Here is a 24,761-nt window from a genome sequence, read left to right as displayed (position 1 = left end):
GCTTTTGACGGGCTCAGGAATTGTCTGCAGTGACCTGCAGGTGGCAGAGGGGATAACGGACATGACACAATAGCCTCTGCTACAAAGACCTTCCCACAATTTGGCATAAAACAATTGCTTTTTCCCTGTGACTTGGATAGGAAATAGTTGTAATAACAGCACAAAAATGAATATTTACAGCTATTCGTGTCAATGATGCTTTTACGGAGCTCCACTTGTCCCTTCGCCGGTCGATAACGATGACGAATCCGATGCTCGCAGCCTCCACACTGCAAAAAAGGATGGTCAGTATCAGAGACCAGGTGAGACACGTGGGTTCTGGGCGGGCTCCCTCCCCAGGACATTCTACAGCCTCTGGCGCATGTGTAAACATGCTGCATGGCACAAGGGAAAAACCTGGTCTGACTTCCTGACAAAAGAACCACCTCCTCTCCTGATCTCAGCCTGGCAGCCTTAACAAAACAGAAATACTTGGTGTCTCAAACCCTCTCAAGGGCTCTGTTTATGGCTGGCGAGTGTCTGAAACACCCCAGGAGCACATGTGCTCATACCTAAGGAAGACGCACATGTCAGGTAGGCACCACATGTCCCAGTGTACACAAAGGAACTCAGGGTTGGGCCCTGCCACCTTTCCACGCCCAGAACTGACATTCATGCAGCTATCAATATGCTTCCATAGGAGTGAGTCCTAGAGGTGTTCAGAAATACCACATGTCTGTGGGAAAAACAACCCCCTTCCAATGCCCAGCTATAAACAGCCAGCAAATTATATGTACAAGAAGATATTATTTTCATTAAAAATGAAAGGAAGCTGTTTGGCCCCCTCCTAAGTCCTCACAAAATTCTTTTAAACTAAACTCCCAGAAATGTGAACATTTTTCTTCTTTCTCTCTTTGGGAGGAACTATGATATACAGGAAAGAGCAAGGGCTTTGGATTCTAGTGGCTCAAATCCTCATGCTGCCACTTACTAGCACTGTGACACTGGGGAAGTCATCCACCCTCTCTAAAGCTCAGTTTCCTTATCCATAAAATGAAAACAATACCACCAATAATGAAGTCATTAAAAGGATAAATTCTGAAGCCAGATTGCCTAGGTTTGAAGCATGAATTCCACCATTTATATAGTATGTATGGGGGTGGGAGATAGAGTTACTTAACCTCTATAGTTTCTAAGAGTCCCCATTTGTAAAGTAGGAAAGAAATAGTATCTGTTTATATGGTTGATGTGAGGATTAAATGCGTATATATAACAAATATATAAGAGGCTCAAAACAATGCCTGGCACTTGGTACATACACACTGTACATATACTAATATTATGATTATTTCATATGTCCTTGTCATGGCAATGAAAAGAGATCAAGTACATGAAAAGTAGTTGGCCTCTAGTAAACTTTTAATAACTCTCTAATATTGGGCAAAAGATGAGCTTTACCCTAACGAGTGCCTGTATGTGGATAAGGCAGAAGATCTAAGCAAACACTAAGAAAATACAAGTAGCTGATCTGAAGTAGGCATTATTGGGCCAAGCCATTATCACAGTTCTACACTGACCCAGGTTCTCTCACTGGGAACATTTCCCAGGCCACAGTACAAGGACGGATGGTCTCACCGGGTAAAAGAGGCAGAGACTGGGGATTATAAAAGCAAAAGTCGCCAGAACTTGAGGAGGGTGACTGTGAAGAAAGAACAGAGAGGGAACCCCAGAAATCTTCATGGAAGTTCTCCTTTGATGTGGCCAATGCCCAGGCCCCACTATTTCGGGCAAGAGTCCAAGAGGCTGACAGAGAACAGCAACTACACATGTGAAAACTTATGAAAAGTTATAAAGTTTGCATAGTTCTGGGGAAAGAAAGACAGTTGGCATTGGGCCCACCCAGAATAGACAGATTTTGATGAGCTCCCTGGGCCTTCAGGTGAAACTCTAGAAAGGCAATACTCTATGATAAATGAAACATCATAGGAATTGCCATAGGATTAAGGCTACACTCTAGGAATAAGGACCAAGCAGAAATGGACTTACCCTAAGAAAACCTAAAAAGCAGGCCTCAAAAAGATCAAGGTGATCTACCAGTAATTTAACTTCCCACGAGATCAAACTCAATACTTTTTATAAGCAGATAAGCCTCTACAACATATCATCTATAATATCCAGCACAAAATAAAAAATTAATAGAAATGCAAAAAAGCAAGAAGAAAACAATAATTAAGAGATGAAACAGTCAATAACTATGGACTCAAAGATATTCCTGATTTGGCAGACAAAACTTTAAAATAATTATGATCAATATGTTAAAAGAAAAAGAGGAAAGGGTAGACAAAATAGATTAAAAGATACATTATTTCAGCAGAGAATTAGAAACTGTAATAAAGAATCAAATGAACCTCCTAGAATTACAAAACACCAATATCTGAAATTAAGAACTCAGTGGATTTAACAGCAGACTGAACACAGCAGAAGACAAGATAGGTGAAACTGAAAACATATGAATTGAAAATATTCAAACTGAAACACAGAGAAATGGAAAGGATAGGATGTTAAAGAGATATGGGCCATGAACAGAGAGTCCCAGAAGGAGAGGAGAGAGAATATGTTACAGAAAAATATTTTTTTTTAAAGATTTTATTTATTCATCTGAGACACAGAGATACAGAGAGAGAGAGAGAGAGGAGAGAGCCTGAGCAGGGAGAGAGGCAGAGGGAGAAGGAGAAGCAGGCTCCTTGCTGAGCGAGGAGCCCAATGTGGGGCTTGATCCCACGACCCTGGGATCATGACCTGAGCCGAAGGCAGATGCTTAACCATCTGAGCCACCCAGGCGCCCCCAGAAAAATATTTTTAAAAAATAACAATGAAGAATTTTCCATATCTGATCAAAGACATCAACTCACAGATTCAAGCAGCTCTTCTAATACCAAGCAGGATAAATACAAAGAAAACTTCATCCAGGTATATCAGAGCCACGTGGCTGAAAATTAAAGATAAGAAGAAACCCTTAGGAGCATCTGGGTGGCTCAGTCGGTTAAGCAGCTGCCTTCGGCTCAGGTCATGATCCCAGGGTCCTGGGATTGAGTCCCGCATCAGGCTCCCTGCTCAGCAGAGAGCCTGCTTCTCCCTTTCCCTCTGCCTGCTGCTCTGCCTACTTGTGCTCTCTATCTCTCTGTCAAATAAATAAATTTTTAAAAAATCTTAAAAAAAAAAAAAAAAAGAAACCCTTAAAAGCAACCAGTGAAAAAAAGACACATTACCTCCAGAAGATTAACATTAAAAAAAAAATTTTTTTTCATTGACTTTTCAACAGAAACTATGGAAGCTACAATCCAATGGAATGTTATCCTTCAAGTAGTAACCTGAAAAAAGGACCCATTTAGCATTCTATACCAATTGAAAATTCATTTTAAAAAATGAAGGTGAAATAAGGGTGTTTCCAGACAATTAAGCTGAGAGAATTTATTGCCAGTAGGCATTCACTTCAAGAAATATTAAAGGATGTTCTCCAGGCTGAATAAAGTTGGAAGCATGAAAGGGGAAGAAAAATAAACAGCCTGAAAAGGAGATTCAGTGCTGATTAGGAAGACTTTCATTCTTATATTTAAAAAAAAAAACAACAGGGCGCCTGGGTGGCTCAGTTGGTTAAGCGACTGCCTTCGGCTCAGGTCATGATCCTGGAGTCCCTGGATCGAGTCCCGCATCGGGCTCCCTGCTCGGCAGGGAGCCTGCTTCACCCTCTGACCCTCCCCCCTCTCATGTGCTCTCTCTCTCTCATTCTCTCTGTCTTAAATAAATAAATAAAATCTTTTTTAAAAAAATAAATAAATAAATAAATAAACAACAAAAAACTACTAGAGAGTATTACACTAAGTGAAATAAGTCAGAGAAAGACAAATACCATATGATTTCACTCATATGTGAAATTTAAGAAACAAAACAAAGGAGTAAAGGGGAAAAAAAGAGAGAGAGGCAAACCAGGAAACAGACTCTTAACCACAGAAAGCAAACTGATGGTTATCAGAAGAGAAGGGGCTGGGGGATGGGAGAAATAGGTGATGGGGATTAAGGAATGCACTTGTGATGAGCACTGGGACTTGTATGGAAGTATTGAATCATTATATTATACACCTGAAACTAATTTTACACTGCATGTTAACTAACTGAAATTTGAATAAAAACGTTAAAAAAAAAAAAAACCCTTCATGGAAACTGGCTGGGCAGAGGTTAGGAGCTGCACAATGAATGCTGACCCCTCTTCAGTTTAGTTAGTTTTGTTTATTGCCCAAAACACTGATAGTAACAGAGGTTTACTGATATCTAATGGGATGCAGTGTGAGATTAAGGTGTCCATAAAGCAGCTGGTGCAGCAACAACGACAACAAACTGGTTAAATTAAAAACCCATATTTGTCCTTTAAGACATTAGGGAACTCTGAAAATAAAGAAAGCTAAATAAACAAATTCCAGAGAGAGTTAAGAGTTGCTTCCATAGGGAGCAACTACTAGAAGAGGCTTTCATTTGAAGTGGTGGTTGCTTATTCTGGTAATAGGCTAATGAATGTCCATCCCTGAAAGGAAATAATCCCACACAGTAACCTGAATCTGCAAAAGGAATGAAGAGCACTGTAAACATTACATATGTGGATAAATACTATCAACGGTATTTTTTAGTTCACGAAAAGACTACTGACTATTAAAAGTGAAAACAGGGGTGCCTGGGTGGCTCAGTCAGTTAAGAATCTGCCTTCAGCTGAGGATCCCAGGGTCCTGGAATCGAACCCCACGTAGGACTCCCTCCTCAGTGGACAGCCTTCTTCTCCCTCTCCCTCTGCTGCTCCCCCTGCTTATGCTCACTCTCTCTCTCTCTGTCAGATAAATAAAATCTTTTTAAAAAAGTGAAAACAATAAGTATTAAATACATTATATGTGTAAAATATATATGTATATATTAAATACATTATATATGTAAATACATTATATATAGTATTACATACTATAACACTAGAGAAACCATTGCTTAAAATCCAATAGAGGAGATTAAATGGAATACTGAAAATATTTGAAAAATTCAAAAGAGAGCAGGGGCTATAGACTGAATGTATCCTTCCAAAATTTGTATGTTGAAGTTCTAACTCAAAATGTGGCTGTAATTAGAGAAAGGGCCTGAAAGGAGGTGGTAAAGATTAAGTAAGGGCCTAAGGGTGGGTTCCTAATTTGATAGGATTAGTGCCCTTCTAAGAACAGGAAGAGACAGCAGAGCTCTCACTCTGCCATGTGAGAACACAGAAATACAGCCATCTGCAGCCAGGAAGAGAGCCTTCGCTAGAAATAGAATTAGCCAGAACCCTGATCTTAGACTACTAGTCTCCAGAATTGTGAGAAAATACATTTTTTTCTAAAGATAGATTTATTTATTTATTTATTTATTTGAGAGAGAGAGCGTGCAAGCACATGGGGGGAAGGGGCAGAGGGAGAGAGAAAAACTCAAGAAGACTCCCCACTGAGTGCAGAGCCCAAGTAGGGGCTTGATCTCACAACCCTGAGATCAAGACCTGAGCCAAAATCAAGAGTTGGACACTTAACCGACTATAACCAACTATGCCACCAAGGCGCCCAGTGGGAAAACAAATTTTGTTGTTTTAGCCATCCAGTCTGTGGTGGTTTGTTATGGCAGCCAGAGCAGACTAACATGGCAGGAAAGGAGAAATAAAGAACAAGTCACAAATGGTACGAACAGCAAGATGGTAGATTTAAACCCAACCAATCTCAATGATCACATTAGGTGGAAATGGTCTATATTACTCCATTTAAAAGGCAAATAGTGTTAGAATGAAATACTGGTTACGAGAGACGGTAATTATGCTTTAAACATGAGAAAAGAGATAGAAAGAAAAAGGATGGTGAAAGGTATACTATGCAATTACTAATCATAAGAAAGCCAGTGTGGCTATAGTAACATTAGAAAAAGTAGTATTCAACACAAGGAGTATTGGCACAGACATGTAATTCACAAAGATAAAAGGGTCAGTTCATCAGGAAGATATAACAATCCTAAAGGTCTACATATGCAGTAACATTGCTTCAAAATGCAGTAATCAAAAGCTAATAGAACTACTCAGTTAGATAAGCATCTGCCTTTGGCTCAGTTCATGATCCCAGGGTCCTGGGATGGAGTCCTGCATCAGGCGCCCTGCTCAGCAGGGACTCTGCTTCTCTCTCTGCCCCTCTCCCCTACTTGTGCTCTCTCTTTCTCTCTCATAAATAAATAAATAAAATCTTAAAAAAAAAAAACCTGATAGGACTAAAAGAAAAATAGATAAATCCACAAAGTTGGAGACTTCTCTCCTAGAAATTAAAAACCAGTAAGGAAAAAAAAAAAAAAAACCAGTAAGGACACAGACTTGACTTTGAAGAACTCAACATCCAACAACTGCAGAACACCCATTCTTTTCAAATGTACAAAGGACATTTATCAAAATAGTCCACTATCCTAGGCCATAAAGCAAATGTCAACAAATTTTAAATGATTGCAATCATTCAGGGTGCATTTCTGATCATTGTGGAATTAAAATGGAACTCTATTATTCTTCTGCTTTCTTTTTCATTTACCTTTTCTTTTTCTTTCACAATTTCCTTTCTTCTCTTTTCTTTGGGTTTAATTGCAAGTCCCTTTTTTTAACTTCTTAAAGTGGAAGATCAGATCATTGATTTTAAACCTTCCTCTCTTCTAATAAAAGTATAGCTAAACTACATATCACTTAAATTTTGATATACTGTTTTGTTATTATTCAGTTTAAAATGTTCTAATTTCCTTTGTGATTTATTCTTTGGTCCATAGATTATTTAGATATGGTTGCTCAGCTTCCAAATACTTTGCAACTTTTCTAATCAGTGGTGATAAAAGTGAGAGGGCGCCTGGGTGGCTCAGTTGGTTGGGCGGCTGCCTTTGGCTCAGGTCATGATCCTGGAGTCCCTGGATCGAGTCCCGCATTGGGCTCCCTGCTCGGCGGGGAGTCTGCTTCTCCCTCTGACCCTCTCCCCTCTCATGTGCTCTCTCTCTCTCTCTCTCTCATTCTCTCTCTCTCAAATAAATAAATAAAATCTTTAACAAAAAAAAAGTGAGAATAGTGGTTTTCTTGGGGGAGGGAAGTAAAGAAGTGAAGAGGTAAGGCTGCAGATATCGATGGGAAAGAAGCGGAAAGAAACCCTCATAGGGATATTTTACACCCTGATTTTGCTAGTTGTTACATGGTATATAACCAGGCAAATATTCATTGAGCTATACAGTAGAGATTTATGTACTTTACTACATGTAAATTATAACTCAGTTTAAAAAACCAAGGAATTAAATAAATTCAAGTTGTGAGAAAGGAAAAATATTACAAAATTTAAGAACAAAGATCCATCCTTATTAAGTTCCCAACGTGTGTCCAGCACTGATTAAAGGGGACACAAAAATGATTAAAACTGTTCTGTAGTAGAGCAAAAACAAACTGATGTTAATAACAAAAATAATAATTTTAGATAATGATAGCCACTGTATATTGAGCTCCTATTATTTGCCAGGCACATTTATTTTTTAATTTTACTTTACCTTATACAATAAATATTATCTCCACTTTACAGAAGGGGAAACAAAGGCTGATAGAAATAAAATAACTTGCCTGATATTACACTAGCGACACTGGATTTCAAACTCTGAGCTCTCTGATACAAGTGTTCATGCTCTTAACCCCATCCCACTGCCCCCCTTCAATTTTTTCTCACAGATGATCTGCTTGCATCCTGTGGCAGTTTTATTTTGTATATTTTTCTGTCACTAGTGTTTTTCTTTTCTTTTTACTTTAAACCAAATAATCATTGAGTAATAAGGTTCTAAGAGAACATCTGGGGCTCTTAAGCCAGGTGGAATTGGGAAAGGCTCAGCAAATACATATAGCACATAAACACAGGCTGTTCTTTGATCTATGAAATAAGCAGCTGATGCCTGTATGGCCTCCCCAGCCAAACTGAGGGCAAATGCCCCTCACAACAGGCTCTTCTTAGCTCCAAGAAGATCAAGGCCCAGGGCCAGAGCATCTGGTCAAACAGGGTGGGATCTCCTGGGAAAATACCTGTGTACATAAAGGAGACACAGCCGTGTACAGACCTCAGTTCAGAAAGGAGAGATAATAAATCATGACAATGATTGTGAATACAGTCAAAATCATACAGTTTATCTTGTATGGAAAGATAAATATTCTAAACAATATGCAGTAACACCAACTACTGTGGGATTATTGTTTTTTTTCCTACTCTATCTGGTTCAACAAATGTGTGAAAACCTCAACTTAAACCAAATGCACAGGAAATGGGGTTTCTGGACAGTGTATTTCTTTAAGCAACACTTGGCTATTTTAATCCCTATTGTTCTTTCTAACACTAAGGTCCTATGATGTGCTAGATACCCGCATAAATGCTATTTAATATAATCCTCACAACCACTCTCACAACCAGGTTGCTGATAACAGTTGTACTTTATAGATGAGGAAACTAATCCTCAAAGATGTTTAAAAAGTCATCATGACTTGCCCAAAGTGATACACCATGTGCACAGTTAAAATTCAAAGTTTTCAGACTGTAAAACCAATGCTCATGCCACAAAATTCATACCCTCTTGGAATGGGAAATGTTTTAACACTGTATTTCTTCATTTTCCAATCTTAGTAACTCCTCTGTAACAAATATAACTGAATTTTTAATGAGTCAAACATGGCATTTTATTTATTTATTTTTATTATTATGTTATGTTAATCACCATACATTACATCATTAGTTTTTTGGTTTTTGGTTTTTTTTTTTAGATTTTATTTATTTATTTGAGAGAGAGAGCATGAGAGGGGGGAGGGTCAGGGGGAAAAGCAGACTCCCCGCTGAGCAGGGACCCCGATGCGGGACTCAATCCCGGGTCTCCAGGATCATGACCTGAGCCGAAGGCAGTCGCCCAACCAACTGAGCCACCCAGGCGCCCATTACATCATTAGTTTTTTTTTTTAATTTTTTATTGTTATGTTAATCACCATACATTACATCATTAGTTTTTGATGTAGTGTTCCATGATTCATTGTTTGCGTATAACACCCAGTGCTCCATGCAGTACGTGCCCTCTTTAATACCCATCACCAGGCTAACCCATCCCTCCACCCCCTCCCCTCTAGAACCCTCAGTTTGTTTCTCAGAGTCCATAGTCTCTCACGGTTTGTCAAACATGGCATTTTAAATATGACTAAGTATAAATATAGAATTATATGTGATAAAGGTAAGTGTGGTGTGACCCCAAAATACTGGGGCAGTTTTGTGGTGGATGTGGTATTTATTTCCTTAATTAAGCTCTGATGTTATATATTTTCCTATGATTTGCCTTTTTCAGTAAGCTAGGTATGAAAAATATTTTAACTAACTGAAATTTCCCTGCATTGCCATAAGAACTGAGTCAAATATAGGGTGACCAACCATCCCAGTTTGTCCAGGACTGAACAGTTTCCTGGGACACAGGACTTTCAGTGCTAAAACATGGACAGTCTCAGAAAAACCAAGATAACTTGGTAACCCCAACTCAAATGCCTAATTCCAAGCATATGACTGTCCACTGGCATACTGCCTATGGGGCTTCTTACTGGAGAAAATCAAACTACTTTTTAGCACCATTTATTATCTGTTGACAGTTACTCTGTGATCTTAAATAGTTTTAGGAATTCTCTTTTGAATGGCAGTCCTCAAAGTTGTTCCTGATATAGGAGGTAGAATGATTAAACTATTTTTAAAAAAGTATTATTCTAATTCAGAAGTAAAGAATTCATAATGCTTTTAGTCTTACAGCATTCTCTTGGCATCTTCATCTGTAAAATGGCGAGCTGACACAAGCTCATCTCAAGTACTTCTTCCAACTTTAACATTCTATGACTCTAATTTTGTATAACGACTTCAAGTCCCTGGGACCATGGATGTACAAATTCAGTGGATAATTTTTAGAGTTTGGAAGAGATTATGAAGTAATCTCAAGGTAAGAATGGAACACATGGGGACAATTTAGTTTGATCTCTTGAATATCTCAGAATCTTTATCGTATCTTCCCTCTCTCCTCAAACCTGGAAAATCACCTTACCTCATCTTTTGCTATATTCTTTGATGCCTCATCAAGAGTAGAAACTTGCTTCCCATTTTCTCTGTAGGAAAATTAAGGTCTCTATTTAAAATGGACTAGAGAAATTGCTGGAGGATGCTGGAGTAGTCTCACTTTGTCTCACAGACACAGCTAGACAACACCCATATCTGTCTGATAGAGAATTTAAAGTAATGGTCATAAAGCTACTCACTGGACTTAAGAGTGGAAGACCTCAGTGAGGCCCTTAACAAAGAGACAGAAAACATTAAAAAGAACCAATCAGAGATGAAAAACTCAAGAATTGAAATTAAAAATACACTGGATGGAATAAATAATAGACTAGAGGAAGCAGAAGAATAGATCAGCCACCTGGAGGACAGAGGAATGGAAAGCAATCAAGCTGGACAGGAAAGAGGAAAAAAAATAAATAAAAATAGACTTAAGGAAATTGATGACATCATCAAGCATAATAACATCTGCATTATAGGGATCCCAGAAGAAGAAAGATAAAAGGGGACAGAAAATTTATTTGAAGAAATAATAACTGAAAACTTCCCAAATCTGGGGAAGAAAACAGAAATCCAGATCTAAGAGGCACAGAGAGACCCCAACAAAATCAACCCAAGGGAGTCCATACCCAGACATATGGTAATTAAAATAGCAAAACGTAGTGATAAAGAGAGAATTTTAAGAGCAGCAAGAGAAAAGAAAACAGTGAGATACAAGGAAAACTCCATAAAGCTATCAGCTGATTTTTCAGCAGAAGCGGCAGGCCAGAAGGGAGTGGATATTCAAAGTGCTGAAAGAAAAACACCTGCAGCCAAGAATACTTTATCCAGCAAGGTTATCATTCAAAATAGAAGGAGAAAGAAAGAGTTTGCCAATGAACAAAAGTCAAAGGAATTCATTACCACTAAATGAGCGCTACAAGAAATGTTAAGGGGGACAATTTGAGTGGAAAGGAAAGATCGTAAGTAGGAGTAAGATAAGTAGGAAGCACAAAAATGGTAAAATTAAGTATATCTATAAAAATCCATCAAGGGATTCACAAAATAAAAGAATATAAAGTATGACACCTTATACCTAAAACATGGGGGGGGGGAGGAAAGAATGGGTTCAAATTTAAGTGACCATCAACTTAATATAGACTGTTATATGCAAACCTAACGGTAACCACAAATCAAAAACCATAAATAAAGAGAAAGGAATCCACGTATATCACTAAAAAAAGCCAGCAAACTGTGAGGGAAGAGAGCAAGAGAAGAAAGGACTGGAGAAGAACTACAATAACAACCACAAAACAAGTAACACACCTATCAATAATTATTTTGAATATAAATGGACTAAATGCTCCAATCAAAAGACATAGGGTAACTGAATGGATAAAAAAGCAAGACCCATCTATATGCTGCCTATAAGAGACTCATTTCATACCTAATGACATGTGTAGAGTTGAAAAGTGAAGAGATGGAAAAATATTTATCATTCAAATAGAAGTGAAAAGAAAGCTGGGGTACCAATATTTATATCAGACAAAATAGACTTTAAAACAAAGACTGTAATAAAAGACAAAGACATTATATAATCATAAAGGAAATAATCCAACAAGAAGACATAACTATTATAAATATTTACACACTCAACATGGGAGCACCCAGATACATAAAGCAGCTAATAACAAACATAAAGGAAGTAATCGATATGAATACAATAATAGTAGGGGACTTTAATTATCCCACTTACATCAATGGATAGATCATCTACACAAAAAATCAACAAGGAAACAGTGGTTTTGAATGACACATAGGACCAGATGAATTTAACAGATAAATTCAGGACATTCCATCCTAAAACAGCTGAATTCACATTGTTTTCAAGTACATATGGTACATTTCCCAGAATAGATCACATATAGGTCACAAAACAAGTCTCAACAAATTCAAAAAGACTGAAGTCATACCATGCATGTTTTCAGACCACAATACTATGAAACTAAAAATCAACTACAAGAAATTATCTGGAAAGAACTCAAATACATGGAGCTTAAATAACATGCTACTAAACAATGAATGGGTCAACCAAGAAATTAAAGAGGAAATCGAAAAATCATGGAGACAAATGAAAATACAATGGTTCAAAAACTTTGGGATGCAGCAAAAGTGGTTCCAAGAGGAAAGTTTATAGCAATAGAGGCCTACCTCAAGAAGCAAGAAAAATCTCAAACAACACAACATTTCACCTGAAGGAGCTAGAAAAAGAACAAACAAAACCCAAAAACAATAGAAAAAAGGAGATAATAAAGATCAGAGCAGAAATAAATGAAATAGAAACTAAACAAAAAACAAAACAAAACAAAAAAACCCCAAAAGAACAAATCAATGAAACCAGGAGCTGTTTTGTTCTTTGAAAAGAACAAAGGGGCACCTGGGTGGCACAGTTGGTTGAGCTTCCGACTTGGTTTCAGCTCAGGTCATGATCTCAGGGTTGTGAGATCAAGCCCCATGTCGGGCTCTGCGCTCAACATGGAGTCTACTTAAAAAAGACTCTCCCTCTCCCTCTGCCCCTCCCCCCTCCGGTACTCGCTCTCTCTTTTTCTCTCAAATAAATAAATCTTTAAAAAAAAAAAAATTAACAAAATTGATCAACCTTTAACCAGGCTCACCAAAAAAGAAAAAAAGAAGAGAGAGAGGACTCAAATAAACAAAATCAGAAATCAAAGAGAAGAAATAAGAACAAACACTACAGAAATAGAAAGAATTATAAGAGAATATTATCAAAAATTATATGCCAAAAGTTGGACAACCTAAAAGAAGTGGATAAATTCCTAGAAGCATATAACCTCCCAAAATGAATCAGGAAGAAATAGAAAATTTGACCAAATGATTGCCAGCAATTAAATTGCATCAGTAATCAAAAAACCAAACAAGAGTCCAGGACCAAACGGTTTCACAAGTCAAATCTACCAAACATTTAAAGAAGAGTTAATAGCTAATCTAAAAATTAGAGGAGGAAGGAAAGCTTCCAAATTCATTCTATAAGGCCAGCATTACCCTGATACAAAAACCAGATGAAGACTCCACAACAAAAGAGAACTCCAGGCCAATATCTCCAATGAACAGAGATGCAAAATTCCTAAACAAAATATTAGCAAACTAAATCCAACAATACATTAAAAAAATCATTCACCACAATCAAATGGGATTTATTCCTGGGATGCAAGCATGGTTCAATATTCCCAAATCAATCAACATGATACATCACATTAACAAGAGAAAAGATTAAAACCATATGATCACTTCAGTAGATACAGAAAAAGCATTTGACAAATTACAACATCCATTCATGATAAAAACTCTTAGCAATGTGGGTTTAGAGGGAACATATCTAACATAAGGCCATATATGAAAAACCCACAGCTAACATCATACTCAATGGGGAAAAACTGACAGCTTTTCCTCTAAGATCAGAAACAAGACAAGGATGTCCACTCTCACCACTTTTATTCAACATAGTATTGGAAGTCCTAGCCACAGCAATCAGACAAGAAAAGGAAATAAAAGGCATCCAAATTCGTAAGGAAAAAGTAAAACTTTCACTATTTGCAGATGCCATGATACTATATATATAGAAAACCCTAAAGTCACCACCAAAAAACTACTAGAACAGATAAGTGAATTCAATAAAGTCACAGGATACAAAATCAATACACAAAATAAAAAAAGCAAAGAAAACCTATCACTAGAGAAATACAATAAATATAATACATTTAGCAGTTATAAAATAATGACAAAATTAAGACTGAATATATCAATCATATCAATATACATAAATGGGCTTAATTCACCAAATATAAGAAAAAGATTTTCAATTTGACTCACAAAGACCCAACTATATACTGTATCTAGGAAAAAGATCAATACAAAGTCAGAAAGGCTAAAAATAAAGGAATTGGCAAAAGTATACTAGGCTGGGGTGCCTGGGTGGCTCAGATGGTTAAGCATCCAACTCTTGGTTTCAACTCAGGTCATGATCTCTGAGATCGAGCCTCGCATGGAAAACTCGACCCTCACTCAGGGTGGAGTCTGCTTGAAATTCTCGCTCTCCCTCTGCCCACCTGCTTGTGTGCTCGCTCGCTCTCTAAAATATATAAATAAATAAATCTTTTTTTAAAAAAGTATACTAGGCAAATGGGAACAAAAGCAAGGGGTTTCAGCCTTGATATCAAAGTAGAATTCAAGCCATAATCATTAAACCTAATCAGGAACACTTTTTAATGCTGAAAGTCACAATTCACAATGAAGATACAAGAGGTATAAATATCTATGCTCCTAATACCTTAATAGCCAGCTTTTTAAGGCAGAAACTACAGGAGATACGAGGAGACAAAAATACATTTTACATAGGATGTTTTAATACACCAGTTTCAGCACGAGACAGAACAAATAGACAACATGTCAATAAGGTTATAGAAAACCCAATCAACATAATCAATAAGGAAGAACTAATGGATATGTGTTGAACTTTACATCCTGATAATAGAAGATTCATCTTCTTCTCAAGCACACATGAAACATCCACAAAAAATGGTCATGATATAGGACCACAAAAAAAAGAAAAAAAAAAGCTGAAAATTTTAAAACCTTCTATTAAACAACTCTTCAGTAGGGGGAAATGTAAAATGCAATTACATAATTTTTAAAATATAGTGAGAATAAAAATACTACATATCAGAATCTATGGAATACATTTAAAGCAGTGATATAGAAAATTCATATAAACCTTAAATGTTTATATCAATAAAATGAAAGAATGAAAGAGCAGAACTGAAGTCAGGGAAGGAGCCCTTGAAGAAATGAGATCAGACCAAGGGCTGATGAACGTGTAGAAGTTATCCAGATCAAGAAGGGTGGGAAAGGTGCTCAGCAGAGAACCACTTGAGTTCAGCCCAGAGACATACAGCATCCTTCCTTCAAATCAATAAAACCCCAAATCCTCACATGTCTGTGTAATACATGCCATATTCAGGGATCAAAGTAGAAAGGAAGGGAACTGGTGAAATATAATTTAAGCACTAAACTTTGAAGAAGTGCATTAAATAGAAATCCATAGCCTTCCCTGAAAAAAGAAGAAGTGCATTAAATAGAAATCCATAGCCTTCCCTGAAAAAAGAAGAAAGGTAACAAGCAAACACAAAAGCCAAAAAAACTTTTAGAGTGAGTTTGGTTAAAGCAAACAACTCAACTGCCTGATCTCCACAGGTGGGATGAAACACCAGGTGGCCTTTCAATCACAAAGCTGGTGTTAACCTCGAAATCACATGAGGCAGACAGAGGCAAGCTAAAGAGCACACACATGGCCTAACCTCACAGCAGTTAAGTAAGAGAAGATGTCATAAACACTATAACCCCATGGAGGGCAGGGCCTTTCCTGGCTGGAGAGTGGACACGGCACTAAGAGTTGGTTCTGGACCCCACTCCCAGCTCGATCTCTGTCTGTGAAATGGTTGTCACCAATATGAACTCTGTCCCACACTCCACACCTTGGATGCCTGGGTATTTACTGACTTCACTGGATAAAGGTATGAGGCCCGGGTTAGAGAGAGTGGAAACAGCAGATGCCAAAAACATCTTTGTCAAGGTCTTAGCTATAAGCACAGTTTTTATTCCCGGCCTTTGTTTCCTAGCTCTTTGCCTCTCTTACCTGTCCATCTGAATAGGGCAGGTATAAAATCTTCCCCTAAATTCCTTATTTGGGGGAGATAACTAAATTAACTCCTAAAATGGCTTGACCTCCTTGAACAATGGCCATGTGTCCCAGATGACAGGCCCCAGGAAGCCAGAATCACTTTAATCCAGAGCAATGAACCTGAAGGCACAGTCAGCATTAGCTATTCAGTCAATGTTTCATTCACTCAACAATGTTTATTGAGTACCCCCTATGTGCACACCAGAGTAAAAATGGACATTCATTTATCATGGTTTTCTAGACTCTTCCCCTATCCCTTGTCTGTGATGGATAAATAAGAGAAATTGGCCAAGCTACATACTAGTGTGAGCCGTGCTCAGGGAAGATTCCATCTCAGCCCAGCCCCACCACATGGGAAATTCAGCATAAAGCCAGTGACTGGGAAGGCAGCAAACCGCTATGTTCAGCTCACCTGGGGATGCTAGTCAGGTAGGTCATGACATTCAGGAAGTCTTCCTCTGGGAGGTGTTTGAACCCCACAAACTCTGGAAAAGTGATGATGGGGGCACCATCTTTCCCTCGACCTCCTGCAACAAAAACGGGTGGTCAAGATGTTAATAAAATGTCTTGGTGTCACATCCTGCAGGTAAGGGACTTTGACTAATATCAAGTTGGGAGATAGATACTGGCCTCCCCCTTTTCTCTCTGTATTATTTCAGACTAGAATGTGGGAAGGTTGACATGGAACTATTTTGAACAAGTCTCTTCTTCATGCTTGCTCAAGTGATATTGTGAGAATTTACTTCTTAAATCCTTTGAAGATAGTTACTGTATAAAAGGTAGTATTAATTTAATTACTTTAGCATAGGTGGAACAGTAAATAATGCCAACACGAATATATAATATTATTCTTCATTTTTGTAGTCAGTAAATATCAAAGGTAAAAGAGCATGGTGGTTAAGAGAGTTCATTCTAAAATCAGGCAGCCCAAGATGCGTGGCTGGGTGGCTCAGTCGGTTGAGCGTCTGCCTTTGGCTCAGGTCATGATCCTGGAGTCCTGGGATTGGGCTCCCTGATCAGCAGGGAGTCTGCTTCCCCTCTCCCTCTGCCACTCACCCAGGCTCCCCCAGCTCGTGCTCTCTCTCTCTCTCTCTCAAATAAATAAATAAATAAATAAATTTTTAAAAATAAAAAATAAAATCAGACAGCCTGGTTCAAATCCTGCTTTGTCACTTGATTTCTATGTGATTTTATGCAAGATACTTAATCTAAATAGGAGTTTCCATTATATATATATATATATATATATATATGGATATTATATATGTGTGTATATATATCTCATAAGAATAATACTTATACCTACCTCAAAAGGTATTGTGAGGATTAAGTGAGACCATATATGAAAAGCACCTTAGTAGAGCACTTATTACATATAAGTGCTCAATAAATAGTGACCATTATTATGGTTATAATTATTACAAGGAGGAAATAATCATCTGCCCTTCAATAATTTACCAACAGGGATATAAGACAGCACTGTGAAAACAGAAATGTAAAATTAATATTTAAATATTTGATCTATCGGAGCAGAGGTCACTAGATTAAATTAAATAGATTCCATTTCTTCATCTCCTTGCAGCTAGATGCAGCTATACGACTGAATTCTAGCCCCGTGGTTCCCAAACTGTGTCCCAGGTACCCAGAGAACCATGGTGAACTCGCAAAACCACCGTGAATATTTTAAATTTTTGAGGGAAACAGCAAGAGTTGGCATCTATAGGACACCATGTGTGCTACTAGCTTGAGGTAGTTCACAATTCCAACATTAAATTGCCCTATATTCTTTTTTTTTTCCCCTATATTCTTTTGAAAGGCATTGCCTCGTTGTGAAGTTGGATTTTGGTGGCTGCTGAGATAAAGAGCAAGTGTAGTATGAAAAGGAATGTAGAACAGGAAATGAGGGTGGTGATGTTCAGTCTCATTCCAAGGCTTGAGATTATTGTAGTTACCTAAGAATGCAATTTAAACATTACTTTTTCTTTCAATTTATGTGTTTTGTTTTGTGTTTTTTTTTTTTCAAACGGCTACTAAGTTCTAAGGGTATACAGACTTACTAAGTTGTTTTAACTATTAGGTATTGCTTTTGGCCAAGAAGGGCTGTGGAAATACTAAGATAGACTGAGATATCTATCTGAGACTGAAAAACTACGGCACCAAGAACTGAGAAAGCTGGGGGACCTATGCCCTAGCCAATGGATTAAGAGCTGAATTGCTGGGAGCATCTTCCAGGTTATGCCCATGGAGGAAAACTACTTTAAGAAAAATAAAGGCTCCCAAGTGAAGCCAACTACAAATGACTGCATGCATTACACATCTAATGAAAGAGGTAGGGCAGGGTGTGGTTTAATGAGAATTGTGTGATTAATGAGGGTGTGGGATCAATGAAGAAATTACAAAAAAGGGAGACTCAGAGAAGCAAAGGCGGGCCATGTACTGTCAACGCTTTCCTAAGGAGAGAGGGGCCTGGCCCATGATCACGAGTATCTAGACCATGTCAACAGGCTATTTGATGACACCACGATTAAGATCATCCAATCCACTCTGCTGCTCTGAGTCCACACCTGATAAGCATCTTCTGCTTATACTCTGACTTTCCATGTACATTTGTTTCCAGGGCAAAAATGTGCTGTCAGGCAAACATGAGTATTTGTATCATGTAAAGAGTAAGACAGCCTTGTGGTTTTCTACACCAGTCTCTTCTAGGTACTGTTAATGTGGGGTTAGGCTCTCAAGAGACCAATCACTGTGGAATGAAACTGTGTGATACTTGTCCGGTTGTCATTCTTCTCCAGGAAGTATCTCTTTATTAATTCTACATGTTTATTTTAAATTTTAAAGGAAGTTACCTGCAGATTAGATGCTTGTCAAACTTTGACATGGCGATTAAGCTGCCTCAATAATTTGACTGAAAACAACTTAAATCGGGATACTATCAGCTTTCACCTCATATTCTTCCTCTTTGCAGTTTTATAGCCATAGGAAGTCTTAGATAAATGCAAATTAAGAGAATTTACATCTCTAGTAAGGCTGAAATTAGATGCATTATAACACTGTACTAATTGCATAACCAATATTTGCCAAGAAAATGGCTAAAACATTTCAAGGACTCAAAACACCCTAAAATATTCATTAAGATAGGATTATACTACTTAATGATTTTGCCTTTCATTGTTAATTATAAATTAAAGCTCTTCACACCTAAGTAGAGAAAGACAGGTGGAGTGTTCTTATATCTTGGTTAATACCAATACTGAACACCACCCGCTGTTGAACATTAACCCTAAGAGACAGAAGCCCCAAGGAGACAGAGCTAAGCCTCGATACAGGCATTGACAACCCACAGCAACGCATTCGGTGCCACCTTGTGAGAATACATGGAAATGCAAAAGGATAAGAGTGTACCAAAGACGTAGTCCTATTCAAGGAAAATAAAGAAAGCCAAAGTTAAGTAAAATGGTGACTTAAATAAATGTCATTACTCGTGGTATAATTTTCACCTGTTCATTAAACAGAAGAGGACTAGGTTTACTGCAGAAAATAGTAAGTTCTTGGGACACAAAAGACTATTCCCATGAGGGTCTGCGTGTTGGCTGGCACTTCTATCCTATAGAGGAGAATTTAGAACACTAGGAAATCCTACAGGAAGATGGTGAAGACCAACAGTGAAAGAGAAAGTGAGTCAGTTAACTGCTATTTGCCTTCCAAAATCCATTTTCCTTTTCTCTCCCTACAAAAAACTGATTTTAGCTAGGAAAATGGTAATGCCACTTCTTGGGAGGCACTTCAGAAATCTCAGGGCCTGGGAAACCAAATAATCTACCCTAGATAATAAAGAATTGTCCCACATCCTGTGTGATATCTGAATACCTTAATAGAAACTCATTATAAGTGAAAAATCCATTTATAGTGAACAGATCCTATAAATTCTGTTTCATACATAATAATAAAGGGTTTTTAAATATTTTCCATCTTATTGAGATATAATTGACATATAATATGGTATTAGTTTAAGGTATATATATAATGATTCGATATATATATATATATATTGTAAAATGATCGCCACAATAAGCTTAATTAACATCCATCACCTCAAAAATCACCTTACAAACTCCTCAGATCTAACCTCTTAGCAATTTTCAAATACACCATATGGTACCGTTAACTGTAGTCACCACACTGTACCTTCCATCCCCAGAATATATTTATCTTGTAACTGGAAGTTTGTACTTTTGACCACTTTCCTCCATTTCCCCCACCCCCACCCTGCCTCTGGCAACCACCAATCTTTATCTCTGTTTCTATGAGTTCAGTTTTCTTTTTAGATTCCACATACAAGTAAAATGGTAAAGTATTTGCCTTTCCTTGTCTAACTTCTTTCACTTAGCATAACACCCTCAAGGTCCACCCATGGTGTCACAAATCAGAAATTATTTTTAAATGGTTTAAATATATACTGAATTTTTCAGGAATGCAACTACCCTATAAATTGAAGGAAGGTAATACTTTACTTTGTTCAGAATTTATCAACTTTGTTCAGAACTGTATCAACAATTGTTTACTCTTTCAGAAAATCACTACAGTAAGGCCACTCAGGGGGTCTGATCACCCACACCACACCCCAGCATTTGCAGCTATCACATTCATGATGACTCTGAGTACCTGACGACTTTATTTTTTTTTCTAGTATAGCTAGAAATACATATTGAAATACATATTATTTTACTACTCTTACTTTCCTTTTATTTCTCCTTTACTACTCTCCTTTACACTTTATTTCTTTTTTTCAGTGTATGCATAAATAAGGGGTAGCTATTCACACTCCGTGAGCACACAACTAAACTACATTTCCCATGATATTAAATGTATCCATCTAACTGATCCAAGTTCAAGTCAATGGTATGTGGTATGTGCTGTTGCTGAGCTGAGGCTTTTAAGGAGCAGTATGCTCGGGGCGCCTGGGTGGCTCAGTCGTTGAGCGTCTGCCTTCTGCCTTCGGCTCAGGTCATAATCCCAGCATCCTGGGATCGAGCCCCGCATTGGGCTCCCTGCTCAGCGGGAAGCCTGCTTCTCCCTCTCCCACTCCCCCTGCTTGTGTTCCTTCTCTCATTATCTCTCTCTCTGTGTCAAATACATAAATAAAATCGTTAAAAAAAAAAAAAGAAGAAGAAGCAGTATGCTCTCTTTTCCCTGTCTGCTTTCTGGATACAGATAATAAGATGGCCACAAAATAGATAATAGTAACATGAGCCATAAAGTAGAAGGAACCTTCATGTTTGTAATGAAGATGGAGAAAAGTCATCTGCTGACCATGAACGTACATGCTGGAATGCTCCAAGAGAAATAACTAAATTTCTGTTTTGTTTGTTTGAACTACTATACACTTCGGAGTCTATTTGGTATAGCTGTTCAGCCCACCCTAACTAATACAGGTTATGGTATCCATAAATTTCAATTCAGAATAGTGGAGGACAATACAAGTCATTTGTTATAAAAAGAAGGATTTCAGTCCAACCTGACTGAGAACCATTTCCGTAGTCTACACTTCTCAGTACAATAGCCACTAGACATATGTGGCTGTTGAGCACATGCAATATAACCAGTCCAAATTGAGATGTGCTGTAAGTGTGAAATACAAACTAGATTTCCAAGACTTAGTATGAAAAAAATGTAAAGTATCTCAACAATAATTTTGAATATTGATGATTTGTTGGAATGATATTTTAGATATATTGGGTTAAATAAAAATGCTATTAAAATTAATTTCATGTGTTCCTCCTTGCTTTTTTAAATATGGTTACTACAAAATTAAAAGTACATATGTGGGTCACAGTAAATTTCTTTTAAACAGTACTGCTCTCTACACCTTCTTGCATTGGTTCTCATTTCCTGGATGCCAAGTTACTAACTCTATCTCTGATTTAGACAGAAGTTTTGACTCTGGTCAGTTCCTTAATTTGACATTCTCCATTGTTTCAGTGAGAATTTCCCACTTGCTGGGAGGGAACACTGTCGACTCCACAAGCCTGAGTATTTTATGCCTCCATTATTAATTATTTCTAAAAGGTGTTATGTGAGAGAGAGGGGGAACTTCAGACAATGATTCCAAGGGGAGGAAATAACCATTAAAAGAAAAAGAAAATGATAATTCCTTTTAATTAGAAGAAAGGTATTATAGTAGATACTGATAAATGGCTAATTTATAACCACTCCCCTTCTCTCCCGACCACCTTCTACTGTAGCCATTTCAAAGCTAAATGTTTGCCTTTTCTGACTCCCTTGCTGGTAGAAATGGCTACATGACACAGTTCCAGGATGACACATAAGCAGAAGTCTACTGAGAGCTTCTGGGAAAGTTTTTGCTCTCCTGGCAAAAAGAATAGAAGAAACCAGCATTGCTCATTCACCTTCTTCCTGCTTTGGACACAGACTTGATATCTGGAGCTGCCGCAACCATACTGACATTAAGACTTTTTGCAAAGATGCACCCTTAATGTCATGGAGTCACTGATCCGATACAAGGAATTTCTACTTTTGGACCTCTCGTTTTGTGGCTTAGAAAACAAACAAAGTCCTATGGCTAAATTCTCTTATAGTCCGATACTATGCAAGGCACTTTCCTTAAAACAAGCACTTTACCAACGAGAAACCTGAGGTTCACAACAACATCCTAACTGTGTTGGGATGTGAACCCACAGTTGTCTGAGTCCAAAGCCTAGGGTGTTTCCACCACGCTAACCTGCTTATATTCTCTTGTTCCCTAGCTAAGCCCTAAATTTAGATATATCCCAAGTTCACTGGGAACATGCATTGTCTTTCAAGGTCAGAGCTACAAGAGGCCCAGCCCTGGTCACTACCCAGTTCCTGCCGGTGGTCCCCGCTCACGGACTTGACCATCCAGAGGTCTCCAACCATCCGGCCCAACCATGGGTCAGCCATCTCTCCTGCCAGCTGGGAGCACACTCGGAGCACAACAGGCCAGGCAACTGGAGCCTCGCTGAGAAAAAGGCCCCCTCCTGTCCTTCCCAGCATTCCTGATTGACGGGGCCTCTGGCCCTTCCCAGAGCTCAGTGGAATCTGTAGAAAAGTCTGCAGCTGGAATATCCTCACCCTGCTTGCCTGAATCAGGAAACGGAAAACTGCCGTGACCCAGACCAGAGGCCATAGCTAGGTTGCCACAGTGACGGGAAAAGACCTAAGTCCGGGGATTTCTGTTTTACCACCACAGAGACACAGGCACCCACAACACCCTCCTTACTGACATTTGCTGCCACTTGAGGTAAGGACGAAAAGCAGGCCTAGTAATTCCAAGAAAGTGCTGACTTAGAGAACCCCAGGGCTGCTGATAGTCTTCGAGACTTGCAGGGTTGCAAACGTTACCACAGCTAATCCATGCTTCTCTCTCCTAAGAAGGGCAAACTTGAGGCCACAGGATGACGAGAGAAGCTCAGAAATGAAAGATTGTCTCTGCCACGGTCAAAGTGACTTTCCTAACGCAGACGTGTCCTCTTTGGCCCAGTGTGTGTTTCTATAGTTCTATGTTCTCCATTAAAGAGCGACAATTCTCTCTATTACTGACTTAGTTGTGGCATTTTACATCATTTCAACTGTGAGCATGGCTTGGCTTTGGTTCCTTATACAAACTATATCATGCCAAAAACTATTTCTTGTACTATAACCCTAAAATAAGCATTTTTATGGGATTAAAATATATCAGAAAAAAAAGTCATTTAGTTGGTAGTTGCAATGCTAAGCATTTTTCATATACTGTGTCTTTGATCCTCAAAATTATGATGATCCCACCCATTCATTCCCCAAATGAAAGTGAGGCTTGGAGAACGGAGTTGCCCAAGGAGATGCAGCTGGCCAACAGCAGAACCTAAATCCATATCTAGGGCTGTCTGATACCCATTTATTTATTGCCTCTGAGAAATAAGAATAGAGAGAAGCACCTCGGTAATATTCAAAAGGGGTAACTTTGGATCACTTAATGCATAAATTAATCAATCACTGGACTCCTTCCCCAGATGAGCCGTTATATATGCCAGCATCCTGTGCTGGGGCATTCAAGTTTTGGTGTAAGGGTACAGAAATCCACTCCACCTCACCCATCATCCATTCCAGACCCTGATGCACGTGAGCCTTGCAGCCTTCTGTGGTATAAGGCTCTCCCTGTGAGAAGCTGTGAGACTGCACCTTCAGGAGGCTGGTGAGGTACCCCCACCAGGGCCAAGACCGTGGTGCCTAGGCCGGGGATGTGAGGAGCAGTCCTCACAGGACAGACCAGGAGGACTCGGATAACCTTGAACTGAGCTCCTATTATGTTACAGTTTCTGTTCCAAGCAATACAGGTAGAAATAAAAAAAAAAAATGAGGACTTTGTACTTACAGAGCCTTCAGTGACTATATGAGCAGTGACCAATGTGGAGGAAAGACCAGAGAATTCCCCAGAATGTCTGGATTGTATAAGATGTCCCCACCTAGGATACAACTCTGGGATGGGGAGAGGTATTCCAATAACAGAGATTGCATTTCCCTCAAACTTAGTAAGATAAGGTCTTGGGAGCAGATTAAATATGATTTAGAGAAAGAAAAGAAATGTGTCTCTTTTTTTTTAAATTTTTTATTGTTATGTTAATCACCATACATCACATCATTAGTTTTTGATGTAGTGTTCCATGATTCATTGTTTGTGCATAACACCCAGTGCTCCATGCAGAACGTGCCCTCCTTAATACCCATCACCAGGCTAACCCATCCTCCCACCCCCCTCCCCTCTAGAACCCTCAGTTTGTTTTTCAGAGTCCATAGTCTCTCATGGTTCGTCTCCCCCTCCGATTCCCCCCCTTCATTCTTCCCCTCCTGCTATCTTCTTCCTT

At 38.5% G+C, this 24,761-nt stretch overlaps 1 protein-coding gene across 4 annotated transcripts in view; it reads right to left on the bottom strand.

Annotated features, from left to right (window-relative positions):
- Window positions 1-24,761, bottom strand: part of MCF2L2 (MCF.2 cell line derived transforming sequence-like 2) — a 233,695-nt gene that overhangs the window by 160,670 nt on the left and 48,264 nt on the right. For all 4 annotated transcript variants that reach the window (XM_032407086.1, XM_032407087.1, XM_032407088.1 and 1 more), the window contains exons 3-4: window positions 16,292-16,406; window positions 179-269 (exon numbers count right to left, since the gene is read on the bottom strand). In XM_032407086.1, coding sequence (XP_032262977.1) covers window positions 179-269; window positions 16,292-16,406 — 206 coding nt within the window. The remainder of the gene's footprint in view (window positions 1-178; window positions 270-16,291; window positions 16,407-24,761) is intronic.

The sequence above is a fragment of the Phoca vitulina genome, unplaced genomic scaffold (assembly GCF_004348235.1).
Source record: "Phoca vitulina isolate PV1807 unplaced genomic scaffold, GSC_HSeal_1.0 scaffold8, whole genome shotgun sequence".
Taxonomy (NCBI): domain Eukaryota; kingdom Metazoa; phylum Chordata; class Mammalia; order Carnivora; family Phocidae; genus Phoca; species Phoca vitulina.
The sequence above is the reverse complement of the archived record's forward strand: the minus strand, read 5'-3'. Positions and strand labels throughout refer to the sequence as shown.